The sequence below is a fragment of the Acomys minous genome (assembly GCF_964271855.1).
Source record: "Acomys minous genome assembly, chromosome: 16".
Lineage (NCBI taxonomy): Eukaryota > Metazoa > Chordata > Mammalia > Rodentia > Muridae > Acomys > Acomys minous.
In genome coordinates, this window is record NC_140498.1 from 9,934,690 (window position 1) to 9,954,740 (window position 20,051).

Genomic DNA, 20,051 nt, shown 5'->3' on the forward strand with positions numbered 1-20,051 from the left:
ACCTTCTGCCTTTCATTAGCACTAAAAACATCAACAAAATGATAAGCCTATCAAGGGATTAATCTGTTAAATCAAAGACCCCATACTGTATCTCTGGAAACACTCTCCCAGGGGTGTGTCTTACTAACCCCTGGGGCATTGCCTGCTCCAATCAAACTGACCATCGACGTTAACCTCAAAATGTTTTTGCCCAAGAAATGTTTGCAGAATCTCAAATATGTAAGAACATAAAATAGACATATAAAAATTTACTGATAACAAATCATAGAGAAATCTATTTGAAATAAAATTATTTGACAGAAGTACAATTTTGCTATTTAAAATGAGAGCAAATCTGCACACTAATGAATGAGTATACTTGGTTATTTTTATACAATGAATTAAATATTTGGTAAATATTTGATACTGTAGGACACAAAGCATCATCAGTGTCTGTCAGAATTGAATGATATTTTGATTTTTATAGTTGTCATTGTTGCCACTGCTGCTTTGCAGAGTACAATAGTATATTTAGGGCTATTTCAGAATTTTGGGGAATTTCTCAGGCCTTATCCTAATCAAAGTTTAACAACTTTTTATGAAATTCAAGCTAGAAAATCAAATAGCAAATTTAAAAATCAAGTATTAGGGGCTGGAGAGATGCCTCAGTGGCTAAGAGCACTGTCTGTTCTTCCAAAGGACCCAATTCAATCCTTAGCACCCATGTGGCAGCTCACAACTGTCTGTAACTCCTGATCCAAGGGATCTGACACTTACGTACCAATGCACATAAAATAAAACTAAAATAAAAAAAATCAAACATTATAACATAGTGCAATCCAAAGATACACTCACTAATTTGGTATTTCCACACTGAAGTATGCGGTAGAAAATATTGAACGTTTTGTTTTCCACAGTGAATGCTTCTTGTTTTTGCTTTTTGTTTTGTTTTGTCTTTGGTTTGGTTTGGTTTTTGCTTTTTCGAGACAAGATCTCTCTGTGTAGCCTTGGCTGTCCTGGACTCACTTTGTAGACCAGGCTGGGTTCAAACTCACAGAGATCCGCCTGCCTCTGCCTCCCGAGTGCTGAGATTAAAGGCGCACTGTGCTTCTATAGAATCAGAAAACTTGACAAATGCAATAAAGAACAATGTGCTTCATAATATACAGCAGTCTCAGCTCTGAGCTGAGGTCTTTCAGACATCATTTATTGGTGTTCTGTGGTTGGAAATTACTCTTCGTCCTAAGTGCATCATGTTTTGTGTTCAGAAGCAATACCACATAAAAGTCTTGGGGACTTATCACACCTTTAACCTTAATTTAAATTAATTTTTTATTTAAATATTTATTTATTATTATGTATACAGTGCTCTGCCTGCACATACACCTGCAGTCCAGAAGAGGGCATCAGATCACATTATAGATGGTTGTGAACTACCATGTGGTTGCTGGGAATTGAACTTAGGACCTCTGGAAGAGCAGACAGTGCTTTTAACTGGTTGAGCCATCTCTCCAGCCCCTTAATTTTACTTTTAACTGATTTATTTGGTCATTTATAAGTAGACGTGTCTCTGTGTGTGTGTGTGTGTGTGTGTGTGTGTGTGTGTGTGTGTGTGTATGCAAAATAAGGCATCAGGTGTCCTTCTCTATGGCTTTTGAGGCAGAGACTCTTCCTGAATCTGGAAGCAAGCAAGCCTGAGCAATCCCCCTGTTGCTGCTTATCTCGGAGCTGACATTATAGGTGTGTGCTGGCTATTCAGCTTGTTACTTTGTTTCTGGGTTACAGGTGTGCGCTGGCTGTTCAGCTTGTTACTTTGCTTCTGGGTTACAGGTGTGCGCTGGCTGTTCAGCTTGTTACTTTGCTTCTGGGTTACAGGTGTGCGCTGGCTGTTCAGCTTGTTACATTGCTTCTGGGTTACAGGTGTGCGCTGGCTGTTCAGCTTGTTACTTTGCTTCTGGGTTACAGGTGCCAGCTCGTCGGCCTGCCATTTAGCTTCTGGGATCTAAACTTCAGTTCTCACGATTACACAGCAAATGCTCTCAACTGCTGAGCCATCCCTCTCACCCCCAATTTTCAATTTTTAGCCATTGTACATTCAGAAACATTTTGCTATACCCTCCACATTTCAGTTAAGTGACTCTATATGAGTCATAATTTAAGAAGTTCACCTAAGCGTATCTTGCCCAGAATGGGGTCTTCCAAAACAGGTGCAAGTTGTCTGGAGTAGTCACTACTAGAGCAAGGCTTCCTGAAGTGGGAGTCACAGCTTCACCAACAGCCGTGGTTGTGTGGTCCTAGTGTCTGGAGTAATTTTCTCCAAATGATTGTGAAGTGCTCAAAGCAGCCACACTGCCCTCTGCTGGTTACCAACATGTTTTTGTTTTAATCCCAAGTGTGGAATTTTAATTTGCCCATAGCTGATAATTGCCTTGTGAGGGATGTAGTCTTTACCAGCTGCAGTTAGTTTAATTCTGAGGACTCTGGGGAATATAAATAAGAAAGAGAGCGAGACTGTGTGTTCCATCAACTCTAAACAGTTGGGAGAAGTAAAGAGGTCTACACCCCCTCTCTCAACTATCTTTCTCTCATACCTAGTGTTGGGATGTCAGAAGGGATTGGGGTGGAGAAGGGAGGTAGAGGCAGTAAATATCCCAAATAAAATAGAGTTTAAAAGCTAGTATCAGCTGGGGTTGCTTGGCTGACAGCTCAACACAGCCAGGCATAAATGGGGGAAGATCTATCAACTGTCACTCAGGAGACTGAATTCTTGACATTCCTGTCAATGTAGTTTACCTAACTAACTAACTAACTAACTAACTATGATTATAATAAAAACCAAACATAGGGTTACTATTCTCAATAGTACTTAACGGTAAGCATAAGGTTATTGTATAATTCAAATACTGATTTCTAAACAACTGCCCCCACACCCGCAATCTGATTGGAATCCTTGTTCTGAGAATCTCCTGTCTCAATTAACTGCTCCCCAATTGTCCCCTGGTATGCCAATAAAGCAGCTTACAGCCAATCACTGAGTAGGGGGAGAGAATAGGGCTGGACTTCCTGCCCTCCAGGGAAGGCAGAGATTGCAGAGGAAGTAGGAGATTCAGCCTATATACAGAGGTTCAGGGGACAGACACTAGGAGAGCTGAGCAAAGAAAGTGCCAGTATCTCTGGCATTTACTCTGGAAGGAAGCCAGACTAGCCTAGAGAGTTAAGAAAAATTACTGTTCAGTTGTTGTGCTGTGAAGCTTATTATACAAATGATATAACAGAGTCTCAATTATTTGGGTGATAGCCAGGTTAAGAGAGAAACTGAGAGCTGGGTGGTGGTGGCGCACGCCTTTAATTCCAGCACTCGGGAGGCAGAGGCAGGTGGATCCCTGTGAGTTTGAGGCCAGCCTGGTCTACAATGGGAGTCCAGGACATCCAAGGCTACACAGAGAAACCCTGTCTCAAAAAAACAAAACAAAAAAAGAGAGAAACTGAGAAACAAATACACACACACACACACACACACAAACACACACATATATATAACGATAGCACCTAACAGTTTAAATACTAATAAAGGCAAAAGCGCTAATCTTTAGCCACAGATCCTTTGGGAGAGGAGATTCCTAGGTCTATCTCAAAGGGAAGGGGTTGAGGGCTTGCTCCCAGAGATCTAATGTAGTCTCTCTTAAGGTTTTCACCACTTTTCAGGGACCAAGCCTTCCAACAAAAGCCTTTGGGTGGCCTGTTCAGGTCCAAACTGTAACAATGATAATGATGCTGAAAACACTGAAACACCTGGGCTGCTAGCATCCTCTGCAGGTGACCAAGAGGCATCCTGTTCTTGAATACTAGATGCAGGTGTGATAGCTAGAGGTGGACCGTGTCAGCCCCAAAACACAGTTTCACCTCAAAAGAAGCAAGAGTTTGTCCTGGAGCCAAATTTAAGTGATCACTGCCCAGGAATCTAGATTCTGGTCCCCCTCCCCCACTCCAATCCACACAATGTTACTGTAGAAGCAGTTACATGAGAGTTTTATTGGTTACAAGGTAAAGTTATAAATCAAAGTATTTATCCACCTCTGGGTGGGTTACAGCAAAGCAGGAAAGCTGTGCTATAGGTTTCAGAGCCTAGCTGATGACATTCTTAGCTTTTGGATAGATGAACGCTGACACTCTGCTAAGAATACATTTTAAGGGGTTGGTAGCTATAGGTTGTTAAGCCAGACACAGGGTCGGACAACAGATAACTTTCAAAGGGACTAAAAGTAGTTTAAGATAATTTGGTTCTATGCTGCAGGTGTAGGCTGCTGGCCTTCCTTCCTTCCTCCTTGTCTCTACCTCTTATTACCTTTATGATCCTAGGTCATTACGAAGAACTCCAGACCATCTACTGTAAACAAGACATAATGATGGCAGGGTCTCCTATGGGGTGCTAGTAATAGTGGTGGTGAGGTGTGTGTGTAAAGGATTAAGTGAGGTCGTGATTGTAAAGTGCTAGGCACACAGAGAGCACATGATGTTTATCATTAGCTGGCTGTTATGTTTAGCTGTATGAGAGATAGTGAAGATAGTATAATTTATTCAAGAAACTAATAAAATGAAGCATTTTTAATATGCAATTTTGCAGAAAGCGATGCCAGCACAAAGAAAAGGCAAAAATTGTTGGTGCAATACTTTGGTACAAGGCAGTGAGGTTTTTTTTGTTGTTGTTGTTTTGTTTGTTTTTTGTTTTTGTTTTTTTTTTCGAGACAGGGTCTCTCTGTGTTAGCCTTGGCTGTCCTGGACTCACTTTGGAGACGAGGTTGGCCTTGAACTCAGAAGGAGGCAGTGGTTTTTAAGGTCCGCCGTGTAGAGGTTTTAAGTTCCCCCCAAATTCCTGTCCTCCAATCCATTGACTTGGACTTGCCACCTTCCCAAATTCCCCTTTTTATTGGCTTAGGACACAAAGCCTTACCTAATGAATAATGTGTGGCCTGAGACAGCGCCCCTGTGCCCCTTTCTGACCTTGAGCAGCGAGGCAGCAGACTACCAGTAACTTTATCTCAGTGTTCTGCACCATGCCACCAGCAAGGGATCCTATTGCTTCCTGCTTATCTGTCAATGGACCATAACATCCATTTCTTACAGAGAATAAAAGCAACTCCAGAATTTCCGGTAGGAGGGACTCAAAGGTATCAATTGCATTGGGAATTAAATTGAAACACTCCCTCAACACTGATCTATGTTTAGCCAGAGAGAATGAGTTAGGCTTCAAGAACTCTTAGGGGAACAGAGCCCTGCCCTCAGCCCCTTTGGCATTTTGATCATTCAAGGGATTGTTCCCCACCCCCACCCCCACTCATCCTTCTGGTGTTCCTCCTGCCCTGATCAACTAACCAGCCAACAAGTACAAAATGGTCTCTGCCAAGATTAGAACTTCAGAAGGGAAAGGAATAACATAAACACTGATCCATTCTCCTTAAGAAGACGGTAAATGCTCTAAGCGTGGCTCTTTGGAACCTGTGCTTTGTCTAATTGCTAAGCCATCCCTTCAGCAACTTTTTTTTTCAAGACAAGGTATCTCTGTGTAGCCTTGGCTGTCCTAGACTCACTTTGTAGACCAGGCTGGCCTCGAACTCACAGCGATCCACTTGCCTCTGCCTCCCCAGTGCTGGGATTAAAGGCATGCGCCACCATGCCCGCAACTTGTTTTATCTGTTTGAGATAAGATCTCACTATGTACCCCGGCTGGCTTAAAATTCTCTAAGTAAATCAAACTGGCCTCGAACAAGAGATTCACCTACTTCTGCCTTACAAGAGCTGGCATTAAAAGCTTGTGCCATGCACAGAAAGGCTCGCAAGGGTGGGTGGTGGGTGTGAGCCGCTGATACTGCCCCCATCACTGCCTCACACAGCCACAGCCTCTTCTCTTCTTTGCTGCTCCTGCCCAGCGTTCTTAGAAATGTTCTTTTTACCTGGAGAAGGTCTGACCTTGAAACCTGGGCTTAAGGTCTAGTTAGTTATGACCTTGGGGAGATGGAATGTGCCTAGTTTCCTCCATACCAAGGAGAAGCTTAAGACTGTCCCTCGGGGATAGTAACAGTGCCCATGTACAGTTTTTGTTTGTTTGAAATTTGGCTCTGGTGGTCTTTCATGTTTTAGCATCAAGCTTGGAAATAAAACTGACAAACTTATTAACCCTTTATAATAATGTGGCTAATCGTCCTGTTTTAACGCACCGAATAATCAGGCAAGTTGCCTCTTCTGGACTTGTTTCTCCTTCTGTCTCTTGCAGACTTCACTGATCCAACATAAAAAGCAGCAAATGTGTGGGTCTGAGTTCCTGGTTCTTTTCTGACGGGAGCTGCAGCCGAGTGGCCATCCACCCAGGGCGCTAAAGGTGGGGAGGCTTTAAGTGTTGAAGGAAGCCAGGAGACTCATAGGAAGCTAGCATTAGAATAAAACCAGAAAACGGTTCACTGTCGAGGCTTTTATGTTGCTGGCTCTTTGGGTTTTGAGCATCTGTAGGGATCTCATCTGAAAATAAGCCTACTCCTCTTCTTCCTCCTATCTTGCCGAGGTCACTTTGAGGGACAGAGCTTCAAGTGCAGATTACTGCCCTCGATTCCTCATCCTGTTGGTTCGCCTGCACCCCCGGGAGACCTGGCAGGGTAAAGCTGCCAGTCAGTCCGCACCATTCAGCAAAATTCCACGAAAAGGCTGCATGGCAGTGCTGGCCCTGGCTTTTCCGAAGAGGAGGCTCAGCAAACGGACAACATCCTCCGGAGCCTCCAGCAAGAAGGGCTCATGGACGCAGGGACGCCGGGTCACGTGGGCTGGGCGGGCGCGCGCCCCAGCCCCGCGGGAGGAGGTGCGCAGGAGGGGGCGGGGCCGGGGCCTCCCGTGAAGCCTCGCGCGCGGAAGGACCGGAACTCTAAGCGGGTGGCTTGTTGATAACATGGCGGCAGCAGCTGCCCGGGCATCCCGAGGAGGCGGCAGCGCCCACACCCGGAAGAAGGGGCTGGTTTCGGGCTAGTGCGGCGGCTCCTGCGGACCCGGAAGTCCCGGCCAGCTGCTGAATGAGGGGAGCCGGGCCCTCCCCGCGACAGTCCCCCCGCGCCCTCCGCCCCGACCCGGGCCCCGCCATGTCCTTCTTCCGGCGGAAAGGTAGCCGAGGGGTCGCCGGCGGGGGGCGAGCCGGGCCTCGGGCGGCGGTGGGGCGGCCAGCCTGTAAGGATTTAGTGAGGGCGGCTGCCAGGCTCTCGGGGAGCCGCTCGGCCTCCGCGCCGACACCCGCGGTGCGGTGTACTGCCCGGGACTCCGCAGGGTAGAAGGTGGCCTCCTTGTGCGAGGTCGGAGGGGCATTGTCGCGCCGGGCTAAAGTGCTTGCTTCAACCCATAGAAGTTAGCACTTGTTTGCTAAGGAGCAGGTTTTCTGGTGGGTTTGGTTTCCAGGGGTTTGTATGTGTGTGTTGTCTATGTGCACGCGCGCACTGTAGATCAGGATCAAGAAAACCCCTTTACTTACAGGAAGCCTGACTTTTCCGAATATTGAGGGGCTTATACCTAAAACCACGTGAAACTTGTTGTTTCTTCAGCTAGTGCTGTTTTCTAGTTTCCTCTTTTGGGGGCAGGGGGGTGGAGAGCGGAAGGGGGCCCACTGTTATTCCTAAAATAAAATTTCTTACTACTGAAGTTCCCTATTCAGAAGACTACTGCTTTTGATGATTTAGCAAGTTTACTAATTATTGGAGCCGTTGTTGTTTTTTATAAATGAACTGCTTAGATTTCTAATGTTCAGTTGTAAAAGCTTGCTCAGTTTTAAAGAGGCAGGGTGGTTTTGATCCTGGAGAAGGTTGTTGCATTTCATTAAATAGACATACACAAATTGAGCAAGCAAATCTCCTCAGATGATGATGGTTCTATCTGTCCATTACTGTTGCTTCAGAGATGTACCAGACATCTTTATTTATTATTTATTTATTTATTTATTTTTGAAACCAGACTCCATTCACATGATAGCTTTTTCATAAACTCTGTAACCTGGAATAGCCAGTTAACCCACTTTTCTCCCAGCTGAGAATCAGGTGATTCTTAAAGGCCTCATAGGATTGATATTGGGGGATGAATGAGTGAACCTGGCTTTATCATTAAAGTATCTTAATACCTCTGGAGTTATTAGCTGTACTTAGTTTGACAGTGTTGGGGTGCTTTTTTTTTTTTTTTTGGTTTTTTGATTTTTGTTTTGTTTTTTGGTTTTTTGAGACAGGGTTTCTCTGTGTAGCCTTGGCTGTCCTGGACTCACTTTGTAGACCAGGCTGGCCTCGAACTCACAGTGATCCGCCTGCCTCTGCCTCCAGAGTGTTGGGATTAAAGGCGTGTGCCATCATGCCTGGCCCGGTGCTTATTTTTTAAGGGAGAAAACTTATTCTAAGTATGGGACTAACTTCATGTTACACAACGGGCTGTTGTCTGTTTATCCAACACTGTCGAGTTTCCAGTCTGCCAGACACTGTCCTAGGATGTCATTGAGCGGTCACCTGGACGTTGTCTCTGTGCCTCTGAGGAGGCTCATTGATGCTGAAGACAGACAACACACAAGCATAAAAAAAGACAAGAAAAAAGAAAAAAAAACACGTATACTTAAACTGAATGATGTGTAAGGAAAGAGTAGTTTATGAGGAGAAACGTGTTTTGGTTGGATGTCAGATGAGGAACTCAGTATGTAACCTTGAACCATAGAGCTAGTGGGTCAGTAGTAGGATGTAACTTCAGAGAGGTCCGGAAAGACGCTGTTGGCACCAGGAATAGAGAGCTGGTGCCCTTTAGGAAAGGCGAGGCAGGTGGGCAGACACATCTGAATGCAGGCAGAGTATATTGTACAACTCTCAAAGAGGGATGGCCTGGGGGGAAAAAAAAAGAGTGCCCTGATTATTGGCTTAGAACTCTCACTCTAGAGCCAGATGGCTCAGCAGGTTGACCTTTGCTGTGGAGCCTGACCATCTGAGTTTCAGTCCTGGGGCCCACAGTGCTAGAGGGAAAGGTAACTCCTAGAAGTTGTTCTTGACCCCCACACATGTGCTGCAGTATGTCCACACCCACAGAATAAATAAATGCACTTAAGGAAAAAAAAAAGATTATTCCAGATTAGTTTTGTAGACTGGGTGTGACAAAGAGAAGCTAGAAACAGCCTTCTTAGGTGGTGGGCGTTGCGGCAGTCTGGCTTTGTGGCCCCGGTCTGTAGCATTTACTGGTGAGATCAGGGTGCCCTCAAATTGGCCTTCTTTTGCTCTTTAGTATTTGGATAACAGGTGTGTGTCACCACTTGTCTTCTGGAAAGCCCCTCCCCCGCTTCTCTAGACAGGCTTTCTCTGTGTAGCCTTGGCTGTCCTGGACTCACTTTGTAGACCAGGCTGGACTTGCAGTGATCCACCTGCCTCTGTCTCCCTGAGTGCTGGGATTAAAGACAACCGACTCAAAATGGTCTTATAAAGATCCTCATCATCATTTTATGTTTCTTCCTCTATAGAGGTTTAGTATGTTAAATTTTATTGAAAATGGGAAATTTAAAAGCAGGAAAAGGGCGCCCGGAGCGCCTGGGCCCTAACAGCACGTGTTGTTCTTGCAGAGGGCCTGGGTTGGGTTCCCAGCACCCACATGACAGCTTATAACTATCCAGAACTCCATATCCAGGGAATCCTGCATCCTTCTCTGGCCTTCTTGGGCACTAGGCATGCACATGGTATACATACATAGATGTAGGCAAACAGCAACAACCAGACAGGAAAAAAAAATTCTAAGAATTACCTCAGTGTTTTCTCATTGCACTTCCCTGTCTCTGTTGTGTATCTAAGCCTTTTGAGATGCCGTTTGTAATTCTACTGCCACAGTTTTGGGGTTTATTTATTTATTTTTTGTTTTCAAATCATTAACTTGACAGGTACCATTACTGGCCTTAAATGTGCAGCAATCCTGTCTCAGTCTGCTGAGTGCTGGGATTGCAGAAATGTTACTCAGCCTGGCCTGTCTGTCCCTTCTGGTATACATGTCTCGGAATGGATGGAGTTAAAAGATTCTCGTGTGTCTTTAATAGTATTGTCTCTTAGCGGGGTGTGGTGGGTCACGCCTTTAATCTCAGCACCGGGGAGGCAGAGGCAGGCAATCTCTGAGTTCCAGGCCAGCCTGGTCTACAAAGCAAGTCCAGGACAGCCAAGGCTGCTCAGAGAAACCCTGTCTTGAAAAATCAAAAATAAAAATAAAGAGTATCGTCTCTTAAATCTCCATCCTTTTATTTCTACTTTCACATAGAAATGCCCCATAGGAATTAACACTGGCTTTTAAATTTTATGTGTATGGGTGTTTTGCCTGTGTGTGCTAGCATGTGCACCATGTGTGTGCTTTTGCCTGAGGAGGCCAGAAGAGGGCGTTGAAGCCTGTAGAACTGGAGTTAGAGATGGTTGTGAGCCCCCACGCGAGTGCTGGGAACTTACTGTAACTACTCAGTTCTTCCATAAATGTATTTCTGTTTACCCATTTTCTATTAAGTTTGTTTATTATTTTTGCTTACAAACATTACTGTTGATCATTTAAGTAGGTATCTTCTTCTGCAGCTCTGCAAGAATACCTGTCACCGGGCTGGGACAGCACATGCCGTGGGTAGACAGTCGCCCCACTGCAGCCGTGCTTCTTTTAATCTCATCTGCGCGCTATTTTTAACTGGTGCCAGCTTTTTCTTTTTGAAATGTTATTGATAGGCACAGTTGCACACTGAGAAGCCAAGATACAGCTCCCAGAGCATAAACTATCACACCTGGGTACTTGGCACTGTGCTTCTAACCAGCTGACTAGATCAGCCTCTCAAACCCAGAAGAGACAAGCAGAAGGGAGAGCGCCTTCTTCAGTGCAGTGACCGCAACCTCCAGGGGCCCCCAAAGATCCTGCCTGCATTTGCTGGACCTACAGAAAAGCAGCAAATGTGTGAACTAATTTCAACCCATTCCAGCACACTCAGAAACTGCATTTGGGATGGAGCCCTTTTCTCCTAGAAACTTGGTTTTTCAGATTCTATAAGTTAAAAGTGTATGTGTGGGCCAAGTATAGGGGCTCTGACTTGAGAAGCATGTCAGATCTTCTTGAACTAGAGTTATAGTCAATTGCAAGTCTCTCAACATGAGTGGTGGGAATCTATCTATCTATCTATTTATCTACCTACCTACCTACCTACCTACCTACCTATGCAGGCTTTCTCTCTGTAGTCCAGGCTGTCCTGGAACTCAGAGAACCACCTGCCTTTGCCCAAGAGCTGGGATTACAGGTGAGTACCCCCAGCTCTTTAACTACCAAGCCATCTCTTCAGCCTGCTTTCTTTAAATACCATTCTCTACCCTAAGATCAGATTTTTCCTCTGTATATCATTTCAAATTTTGCTTTATTCACATGTTGTGCTCCTTTCTACTTAGAGGTGTGTGTGTGTGTGTGTGCGCGCGCGCACGCGCACGTGCGTACACGTGTAACTGGGCATGTAAGGAGATCTAAAGACAACTTTGTAGAGTCTATTCTCTTCTCTCAACTTAATGTGGGTTCTGAAGATGAAATCTGGGTTAATCAAGCTTATGTGGTACACTATGGATTTGGATTAAGCCATCTCTTTAGTCCTTGGGATTTATTTCTGTATTCCAGAGACAAGATATAGTCCATTTATCAAATCTCACCTACCACACGTTTTGTTTTTGTTTTTTAGATTTATATATGTATGTGAGTGTTTTGCTTACATGCATGCATGTGTACCATGTGTGTGCGTGGTTCCCTAGAAGGTCAGAGGAGGAGGTTGGGTCCTCTGGATCTATAGCTGTGGATGGTTGTGAGCTACATCGAGAGTGCTGGAAACGAAGCGTGGGTCCTCTGGAAGGGCCGCGCATGCTCTTGACCACTAAGCCATCTCAACAGCCCAGTGCACCGCCAGCTTTTAAAACAAGCTCTTACTGTAACAGACGTGCCTTTATGTTTGATAGTTTAAACAGAGACCTTTCAGGTCAGCAAAACTTAAAGTAGTTATAATTTGGGACTAGTGGAATGGCTTAGCAGGTCAGAGTGCTTGCTGGGCAAGTCTGACAACTTGAGGTTAGTCCCTGGAATTCATAGTGAAAGGAGAAAAGACTCACAAACGTTGTACTCTGATCTCCACCCGTGTGTATATTCACATGGACGGACGGACACACACACACACACACACACACACACACACACACACACACACACAGTGTATTGAGTGAAATAAAAGTTTGAGATTTAAAAAACGTGCATGGATGTTTTGCCGGCATGTATGCTTGTGCACCAAGTGAATGCTGTGCCCTAGGAGACAGAAGAGAGAACTGGCCACCTGTAATGGAGTCCTGGTCAGCTGTGAGCCACTGTGTGGGGTGCGAGAAATCAAGCCTGGGCCTCTGCAAGAGCAGCCAGTGCTCCTAACCACTGAGCCTTCTCTCCAGCCCCAAATAAAAATTTAAAAAATATTTATACTCTGGCCCTTCTCAAAATAAGTTTGTGAACCGTTTATACGGATCCAGGTGTATAGACACAGCTAGAGAATGAGAAGTGGGAGATGTGGGATTTCCTCCCCGGGTAGATAACCAGTTACGTCATCAGCACGGCTAGAGCAAAGCACTGCTGCTGTCTCCAGCTCATGAAATCAGCTCCCTCTTGACATTTAGACTGAAGTTCAAGTAACATCTCAGCCTAAAGTGAGGTGACTGCCTCAGTCAGTGTTAACTGTCAAGAGTGGTGACACCTGCTTGCGTTCTGGGAGAACCCTTAGTAGACCTGCTGACCGATGGGATACAGAGCAGGTTACCTGAGGAAGTAAATGCTAAAAGCCTGCTGCTAGGTCTTCATGGACCAAGTTTGGAGTTGCCAGTCATTTAAGTAGACCTGTCAGGGATAGAAAGTGGACCAACCGTTAGCTGCACGAATCTGGAGCAAAGCTGAAGATAAAAAGTTGGGAAGTTAGGAATACGCAGCTGATGTTAAAAGATGGTATTGCCCCTGCCTTCTGGCTGTCACAAGGTTAAGTAGTCTCCATCACTTTCCTACCCCTGTTACCTTTTCACAAGCCCACAGCAACAGCAAACAATGGATTCAAACCTCACTCCTCAAGTGACATGACAGAAACAATCCGTGATTAAAAATTGGTGACACACACTTTTAATCCTAGCACAGGCAGGCTGATCCCTGAGTTCCAGGACAGCCTGGGCTACACAGAAAAATCCTGGTGGGGGGAAGGAACACACACACACACACACACACACACACACACACACACACACACACACATTCTCTCTCTCTCTCTCTCTCTCTCTCCTCTCTCTCTCTCTCTCTCTCTCTCTCTAAGTCAGGGCTAAATGGCATAGTTCTATGTGAAGATAGAAGTAAGCACCATAGTGGCAGGTTTCAAGATAATACTTAAAAAGACAACTGAGAGTCCATCCATTCTAGAACACAGGCTTCACCATTTCCTTGTATCAGAAGAGACATAAGCCATTGTGGGGTGGTGGGTGGTACATTTATGCCACGGCAGCACTTGGAAGGCTGAGGCAGGAGGACTCCTGTCACTGGTCACTCAGTCACACAGGCCCCACAGACTAGTAACAGCAAGCACCTTACCTTTCCCATGTTGATGCCTACATGCTTGGAAGTAAATTAGCTGCAGGCAGGGGTGCTTATCTGGCACAGGCCAGTCAAGTACACACCGGGGAGTCGGCTTGTTGATGGGTTGACTTTAGGGAGATACTTGAGAGTCAGCTATTTTTTGCTACTGGCCTTTTCAGCTTTAATAGTGTTTAGAACGTGGAGACATGGGCACATTCTGAGATTCCTTACTTTGATAAGCCACTCAAGATGAGTTCAAGGAAATTTAATGTTTAAAACAAACACAAGAAAAGTAAAGGAGATTAAAAATAACCTCCTGTCAGGTCTTATAATAGAATCCACACTTGCCTACAGCAGCTTTGCAGCTTTCTTGCTTACTGTTGTGAGCTTATCTGCTATAGAATTTTCACTGTTGTGTGTAATAAAGGAAAGATTATGTAATCATTTTAGGGACAGTTTGTTAGCCTTTAGGCTTAGGAGTTGTAAGTTTGGGATGTTTATCCCCAGAGATAGAGAGGGCGCACAAAAGAAGTGAGATGCTATATATTAACCAAAGGAGTCTTCTTCTTTACTGTGCTTGGAGGCAGCGTAGTGCGTGACTCGTACAATTAATATTGATCCTAAATTCATCGAGTGCCTTTTGCAAGTATTTCATTTTTCATCAGCAACCCTCTTAAGTTTTATTAATGACCCGATTTTACTACTTGAGGAAATTAACATTCAGTGAAATAAAATAACTTGTCCAAGATTGCATGGCTGATAAGTAGCAAGCGGCAGAACTTGAGTATAGATGTTTTGAAGGTTGGCTCCTCAGAAGCCCTCCCAGAGGTTTTGATGGATTGCTGTTCAAAGGTTACTTTCTCAGAGAATTCTTCTGAGAGGTGGCCCGCCCCCAGGGCACAGAGTTTAAATGTTCTGGAACTCTGTTAGATTCAAGTGTCTCTGATGTTGACAGTATGTAGACTGGGTCTCTTTCCCTGCAGAAGTTGCTCATGATGCCCTTTTGTGTTCTAGTGAAAGGTAAAGAGCAAGAGAAGACCTCAGACGTCAAATCCGTTACAGGTGAGTGATTCTCCTGGGTATTCGCGGTGGCGGTGGCGGGTGGCCTTTGTGATGTGTTGCTCTGGTTTTTATCTCTTCTTGTGATGACATTGATCCTCCACTGTCATTACTACTACTTGTGATTTATGTCTCTGTTTAGCATGTGTATTCTAGCAGGCTTTTCCTGAGCATTTGCGGGCTGCTCTAAAGTGCACTAGTTCCTTCTTCATTACTCACACGTTTGATTGTTCCCTGACAGTCATCAGTTGGCTTTTTCCAGTAAAACAAACACTGAGCTGTGATGGCTCTAGAGGCGTTCATTTACAAGGCTGGTTTTCTGTCCAGAAATGTGGATGAGTACAGTTTTCACTGTGTTACTTGGGATCCGTGGCCTTCATTTAAGCGCATTCACAATACATTGTGGGCTTAACACACTGTCCTTGTTTATGGGTCTAAGTAGGCTTTTTTTGTTGTTGTTATCTTGTCTAGGTTTTTTATTCAATGTCTAGTGTACTGAGATTCGAATGAAAAAATTTATAATGGAAAATTATTTCCATAGCCTGTACACATAAAATTTAGTATAATGTAGCTAAAATATAAAGATTGCTACTTAGATTTTTTCTAGTATTTTATGATACATGGCTAGAATTGAGTGTCTGCTAAATTTGCCAGAGTTTCAGAGTTTAATAATAACATATACAAGATCTGAAGATTAGAGAAAAAATGCCCCGATAGCCTTACTATAAACTTATTACTGATAATTTAAACTAGCCTCTTTTTCTCCCCCCCCCCCCCCCCCCGCAAGACAGGATTTCTCTGTGGAGCCTTGACTGTCTTAGACCTGCTTTGTAGACCAGGCTGGCCTCAACTCACAGCAATCTGCCTGGCTCTGCCTCCCTGAGTGCTAGGATTACAGGCATGTGCCATGCCCAGCTTTAAACTACTTTCTTTCTTTTCTTCTTTTCTTTTCTTTCTTTCTTCTTCTTCTTCTTCTTTTTTTTTTTATTAAAGCTGTATTTATTCATTGTGTATACAGGACGGAAGAGGGTATCAGACTGGATTGTAGATGGTTGTGAGCCACCATGTGGTTGCTGGGAATTGAACTCAGGACCTCTGGAAGAGCAGTCAGTGCTCTTAACCTCTGAGCCATCTCTCCAGCCCTTAAGCTTTCTTTAAGCCAGATGTGACTGGCATTTGGTAAAGGCAAAAGGCCCTAAGCAGAGGCCATAAGACAGATCTGACTGGTGGAAGGAAGAGACTAGAACTTCAGGCCGTCGGAACTACAGTCACCCAAAACTGACACTAGTAACCTGACTTTGGAAAGTCATGGAACTTTCTTAAGATTCTTCATTTGTACAGAGAAGAGATTGACCTCATTTTGTTTTCCAATGGGTATATAATTCTCTAAAATTGAGATGTAAAAACTTCATGGTAGGAAGGTAAGGGGGAAACACACCTTTAATCACAGCATTCAGGAGGCAGAGGCAGTCAGATCTCTTTGAGTTTGAGGCCAGTCTGGCTTACATAGTAAATTTCAGGACAGTTCAGGCTACATAATGAGACCCTGTCTCAGAAAAACCAAGTAAATAAATTATGTCTCAAAAAACCCCAAAACAATATATAAAGTAAAATAAATTTCACACTCACTCACTCACTCACAATTGCTGCTTAGCAGTTTAGGTCTTGATCTTAGGATAATAGCAGAAGCAGCCCCTTGGAACCCTGCCTTGAAACAAAAACAAAAACACCACCCCGGACCCTTCAGGAGGTTTGCACTGGGCCCCCAAAAGGCTCAGTGGAGAGAACTGATTCCTAGAGCTTATCCTCTCATTTCTACAAGCACTGCTGCCACGTATGTACCCACACTCGTTTGCATGTATGAACACACATGTGCACACACAGATATACATAAGGGTAAAAGTACAGTTGCAGCCTGATGAGCAGGGCCTGCTTAGATGTACACCAGCAAATAAAGCAAAAATAATTGTGGCTGCCATTGATAGAGCACTTTAAAAATTCTTGGTGTTTAAAATAGTTGGGTGGGGCTGGAGAGTTGGCTCAGTAGTTAAGAGCACCATCTGTTCTTCCAAAGGCCCTGGGTTCAATTCCCAACACCCACATGGCAGCTCACAACTGTCTGTAACTCCAAGATCTGACACCCTCACACCAATGCACATAAATTTTAAAAAAATTAATAAAAATATTTTTAAAAAAATTGTTGGGTGTAACAGAGACCATGACTTTATTGAGTTCATAGATTGGGTAGAGGAGAGGAAAATTTGCTAAATAATTTTACAGGTGAATAATTGAACTAGTGATGGGAATAAAGACGTCAGGTCCTTCAAAATTGAAAGTCCAGCAGGTTAAATGAATTGAGGTTTGTTATTGATTAGACCTGAGATGTGAGAGACACAGATGTAAGGTTTTGGCTTGCTACCTTTCTGGCTTGCCTCACAGAACCCAGTGGGAATTACATGTTCAGTTGTGGTGTATTGTGTGGGAAGTGCTTTTGAGTCAGTCATTTGCATATGTTTCACACTCAGTAATTTTAGGATCTGAGGTTTTAGCCAAAGGTATGAGACTCTAGGTGACCTAGGTTGGAATTCTGCTGGTTGAAATGGTTCTGTTCAAGTTCATAGACCTGGGACAAAATATTTAACTTTTCTATGTGTTTTCCTTTACCTGTAAAATGGAGGAAGTACCAGTCTTGAAGACTTGTTCAGAGAGACCCAGGCACAAGTGAAAACCCATGGACAAAGCAGTAGAGTATGTGGTCTGTCACCAGTGTTCTAGTGGTAGTGATTACTGCCTAGTTAACTGTGTTACTAACTAGTTAACATAGCTGAAGTGAAGTCGTGCAAGGTGCCCAGAGCACTTGAGGTCAGCAAACGTTTTAGAGAACGCTTCATTTAAATGATATGGCCTTATTGTATAAGCACTGAAGAATAAGAGGAGTTGAATGAAAGAGAAGATTGTTTTTATTTTGTTCTTTTGTTCTTGCTGGCCTTTACATTTTTTCGAGAAGATACATGAGGCAGAGGGGCCTTCAGATAGATAAGTAAAGGGAAATTTTTGCAGAAAGATTGAAATGATGTTATACAGAGCAATAAGGGGAAGAAAAAGAGGCCCTAGTGACCGAGTGACAGCCAAGGACTCGGTGGCCTCTTCCTCCAGGGCAGTCAGTTCTGATGCTCTTCTGTCCACCCCCCACTTCCCATCCCCCCCTTTCTCCTGCGGCTGCTTTTAGCAGGCCTTTTCCACTGAGGAAAAGGAATTGTATCAAATTCCTGCTATCCAGAACCTGCAAATAAAGGTGATGACCTACTTCCTGCTGGCACTGAGTGTTACATAACCATGTAGAATTCAGCTGGCAGGAAGACCGTTATTACTGTTATCCCAGGGGTCGCTCACTGTTATGATGAAAGGAAACCAGTGAGAAGAATTTTGTCTTTGTTACCTACCTACCGTAACTGAGCATCCAGAATATGGAAGGAGAAGTCACCTGCAGAACGTACACCAGCTCTTGGTGGAGACTGGACTAGCTAAGGAGGCTTACATGGAGGTTTGTGGGTTTAAGTGCTTGTTGCTCTTGGAAGCTTAAGTGAGGATTTCCTTACAATGAGTAGCGTTTCCCTTCTGTTTCTTGTCACAGTTTTGTTGTGTTTTGTCTTGTTTTTACCAGACAGGGCTTCTATGTGTAGCCTTGGCTATCCTGGACTCTTTGTAGACCAGGCTGGCCTCAAACTCACAGAGATCCTCCTGCCTCTGCCTCCCTGAGTGCTGGGTTAAAGGTGTGCACCACCATGCCTGGCTCCTTGTCACAATTTTTTAAAACCCTCATATCCTGTTTAATGTGCCTTACAAATCTATCCATTGGGGGCCTACTTTTAACTGTACTAGTGTAACTCCTTCATACAATAAACTAGAAAGAGCCATACCCAAAAAGAAAAGAAAAAACAACTAAAAATAAAGTTGAATCAGAAAAAATAGGAAGCCACTGTAGGCCTTTGAGCAGGATTCCGATGCCACAAGGTGTTTTGAAAGGGTAGTCTGGAAGAATTCTAAGGTGGAGACCCAGAAATTCTTTTGTCCTGTAGAAAAATAGTTTAGTTTTGAAAATAAATAAAGTAAACTAATTGAAGAAGAAATACAATATTGAGATAATGAAAAAGAATAAGACCATGCTTGTAAGCTTTGTAGCCTGCTGGGTTTGTGCAGACAGGAGAACTGGTTTAGAAGAAGTTATATTTTATATTTGGACAAACACAGCCCAAAGTGGCAAAGCCAGAGTGGGAATCCCCAGCAATAAGAAGAGACATAAGAACAGAGCCCAAATCAGAGGACAGATGAGAGATCGGCCTTGGGTTCTCCAGAGGCTTTCTCCAGGAGCTGTTGCCTAAGTTACTCTGCTTTTATTGACTTTGTAAACATAATTGGGTCTGATTTTTATTAAGAAGAGTTTATAGCTTAAAGTTTGAAAACGTTTGCTTTAATAAAAACAAAAACTGAAGGTTTGAGAATAAATGTATTCTTTTTCTCTGTGTAGCCTTGGCTATCCTGGACTTGCTTTATAGACCAGCCTGGCCTCGAACTCACAGCGATCTGCCTGCCTCTGTCTCCCAAGTGCTGGGATTAAAGACATACGCCACCACACCCGGCAAATAAATGTATTTTCTAAAAGAAAGTATTATAAAACATACTTAGGAAGAGAAGTCAGGGAAGGAGGCCATATTTCTGACATTGGACATTTAAGAGATGGATTTAGAATGAGAAAGATATACTTAAGAGCTATTAAGGAGTGTCATACCATGAAGCCCACAGAGATACTATGAAGAAGGAGCAGGTGGGTATGAGGCATGTGTTCTGACAGAGAAGTGAAGGGGGAGAAACGCCCTTTGTTTTCCCTGTTGCATATATGTGTACCATGTATGTAGAGGCCAGAAGTGAACATAAAACCATGTGGGGCTGGGAAGGGAACCCAGGTCTCCAAGAGATGGGTGCTAATTGATGGACCACCTCCTCTTCAGCCCCTAAAAAAAGGACCACGCAAATTAATTCATAGCATTGTGTTAGGGTGGACATTTAATTAAGATATAATTAGGAGACATTCATATGGAATTTTCTGTATATCTATTGTCTGTATAAGAAAACTAGTCAGGGGTGGTGCGATGGCTCTTCGGCTAAAAGTGCATGCCATGGAGACCGCAGGCTTGATCCCTTGGAAGCTACATAAAGATGAAGGAAAGAACTAATTCTACGGAGTTGTCCTCTGCCCTCGTGTGCACACTGTGGCAAATGTACTCAGACGCATAATGTCATGTACACACACACACTAGTAAATCAGTATTCTTCAAATCTAAAAATGGCTCTATGCACATCTGTAATCCTACATTCTGGAGGCTGAAGCAGGA

At 43.9% G+C, this 20,051-nt stretch overlaps 1 protein-coding gene and 1 long non-coding RNA gene across 9 annotated transcripts in view; one reads left to right on the forward strand and one right to left on the reverse strand.

Annotated features, from left to right (window-relative positions):
* The window catches only part of LOC311585567, a 29,366-nt gene extending 15,534 nt beyond the window's left edge, over positions 1-13,832 (reverse strand). Inside the window, exons 1-3 of one of the 3 annotated variants that reach the window (XR_014775258.1) lie at positions 12,973-13,221; positions 12,806-12,882; positions 7,139-8,858 (exon numbers count right to left, since the gene is read on the reverse strand). This is a non-coding gene — a long non-coding RNA (uncharacterized lncRNA). Of the gene's footprint in view, positions 1-7,138; positions 8,859-12,805; positions 12,883-12,972; positions 13,222-13,614 lie in introns of those variants that run through there. The other 2 variants (XR_014775259.1, XR_014775257.1) reach the window with 2 other exon arrangements.
* Positions 6,852-20,051, forward strand: part of AKAP10 (A-kinase anchoring protein 10) — a 65,002-nt gene continuing 51,802 nt past the window's right edge. For 3 of the 6 annotated variants that reach the window (XR_014775244.1, XR_014775245.1, XM_084760874.1), the window contains exons 1-2: positions 6,852-7,122; positions 14,614-14,661. Coding sequence is in view for 3 of the 6 variants with exons in the window: in XM_084760874.1 (XP_084617000.1) it covers positions 7,035-7,122; positions 14,614-14,661 (136 nt within the window). In the remaining 3 variants the exon portion in view is untranslated. Of the gene's footprint in view, positions 7,123-14,032; positions 14,246-14,613; positions 14,662-20,051 lie in introns of those variants that run through there. The other 3 variants (XM_084760875.1, XM_084760878.1, XM_084760877.1) reach the window with 3 other exon arrangements.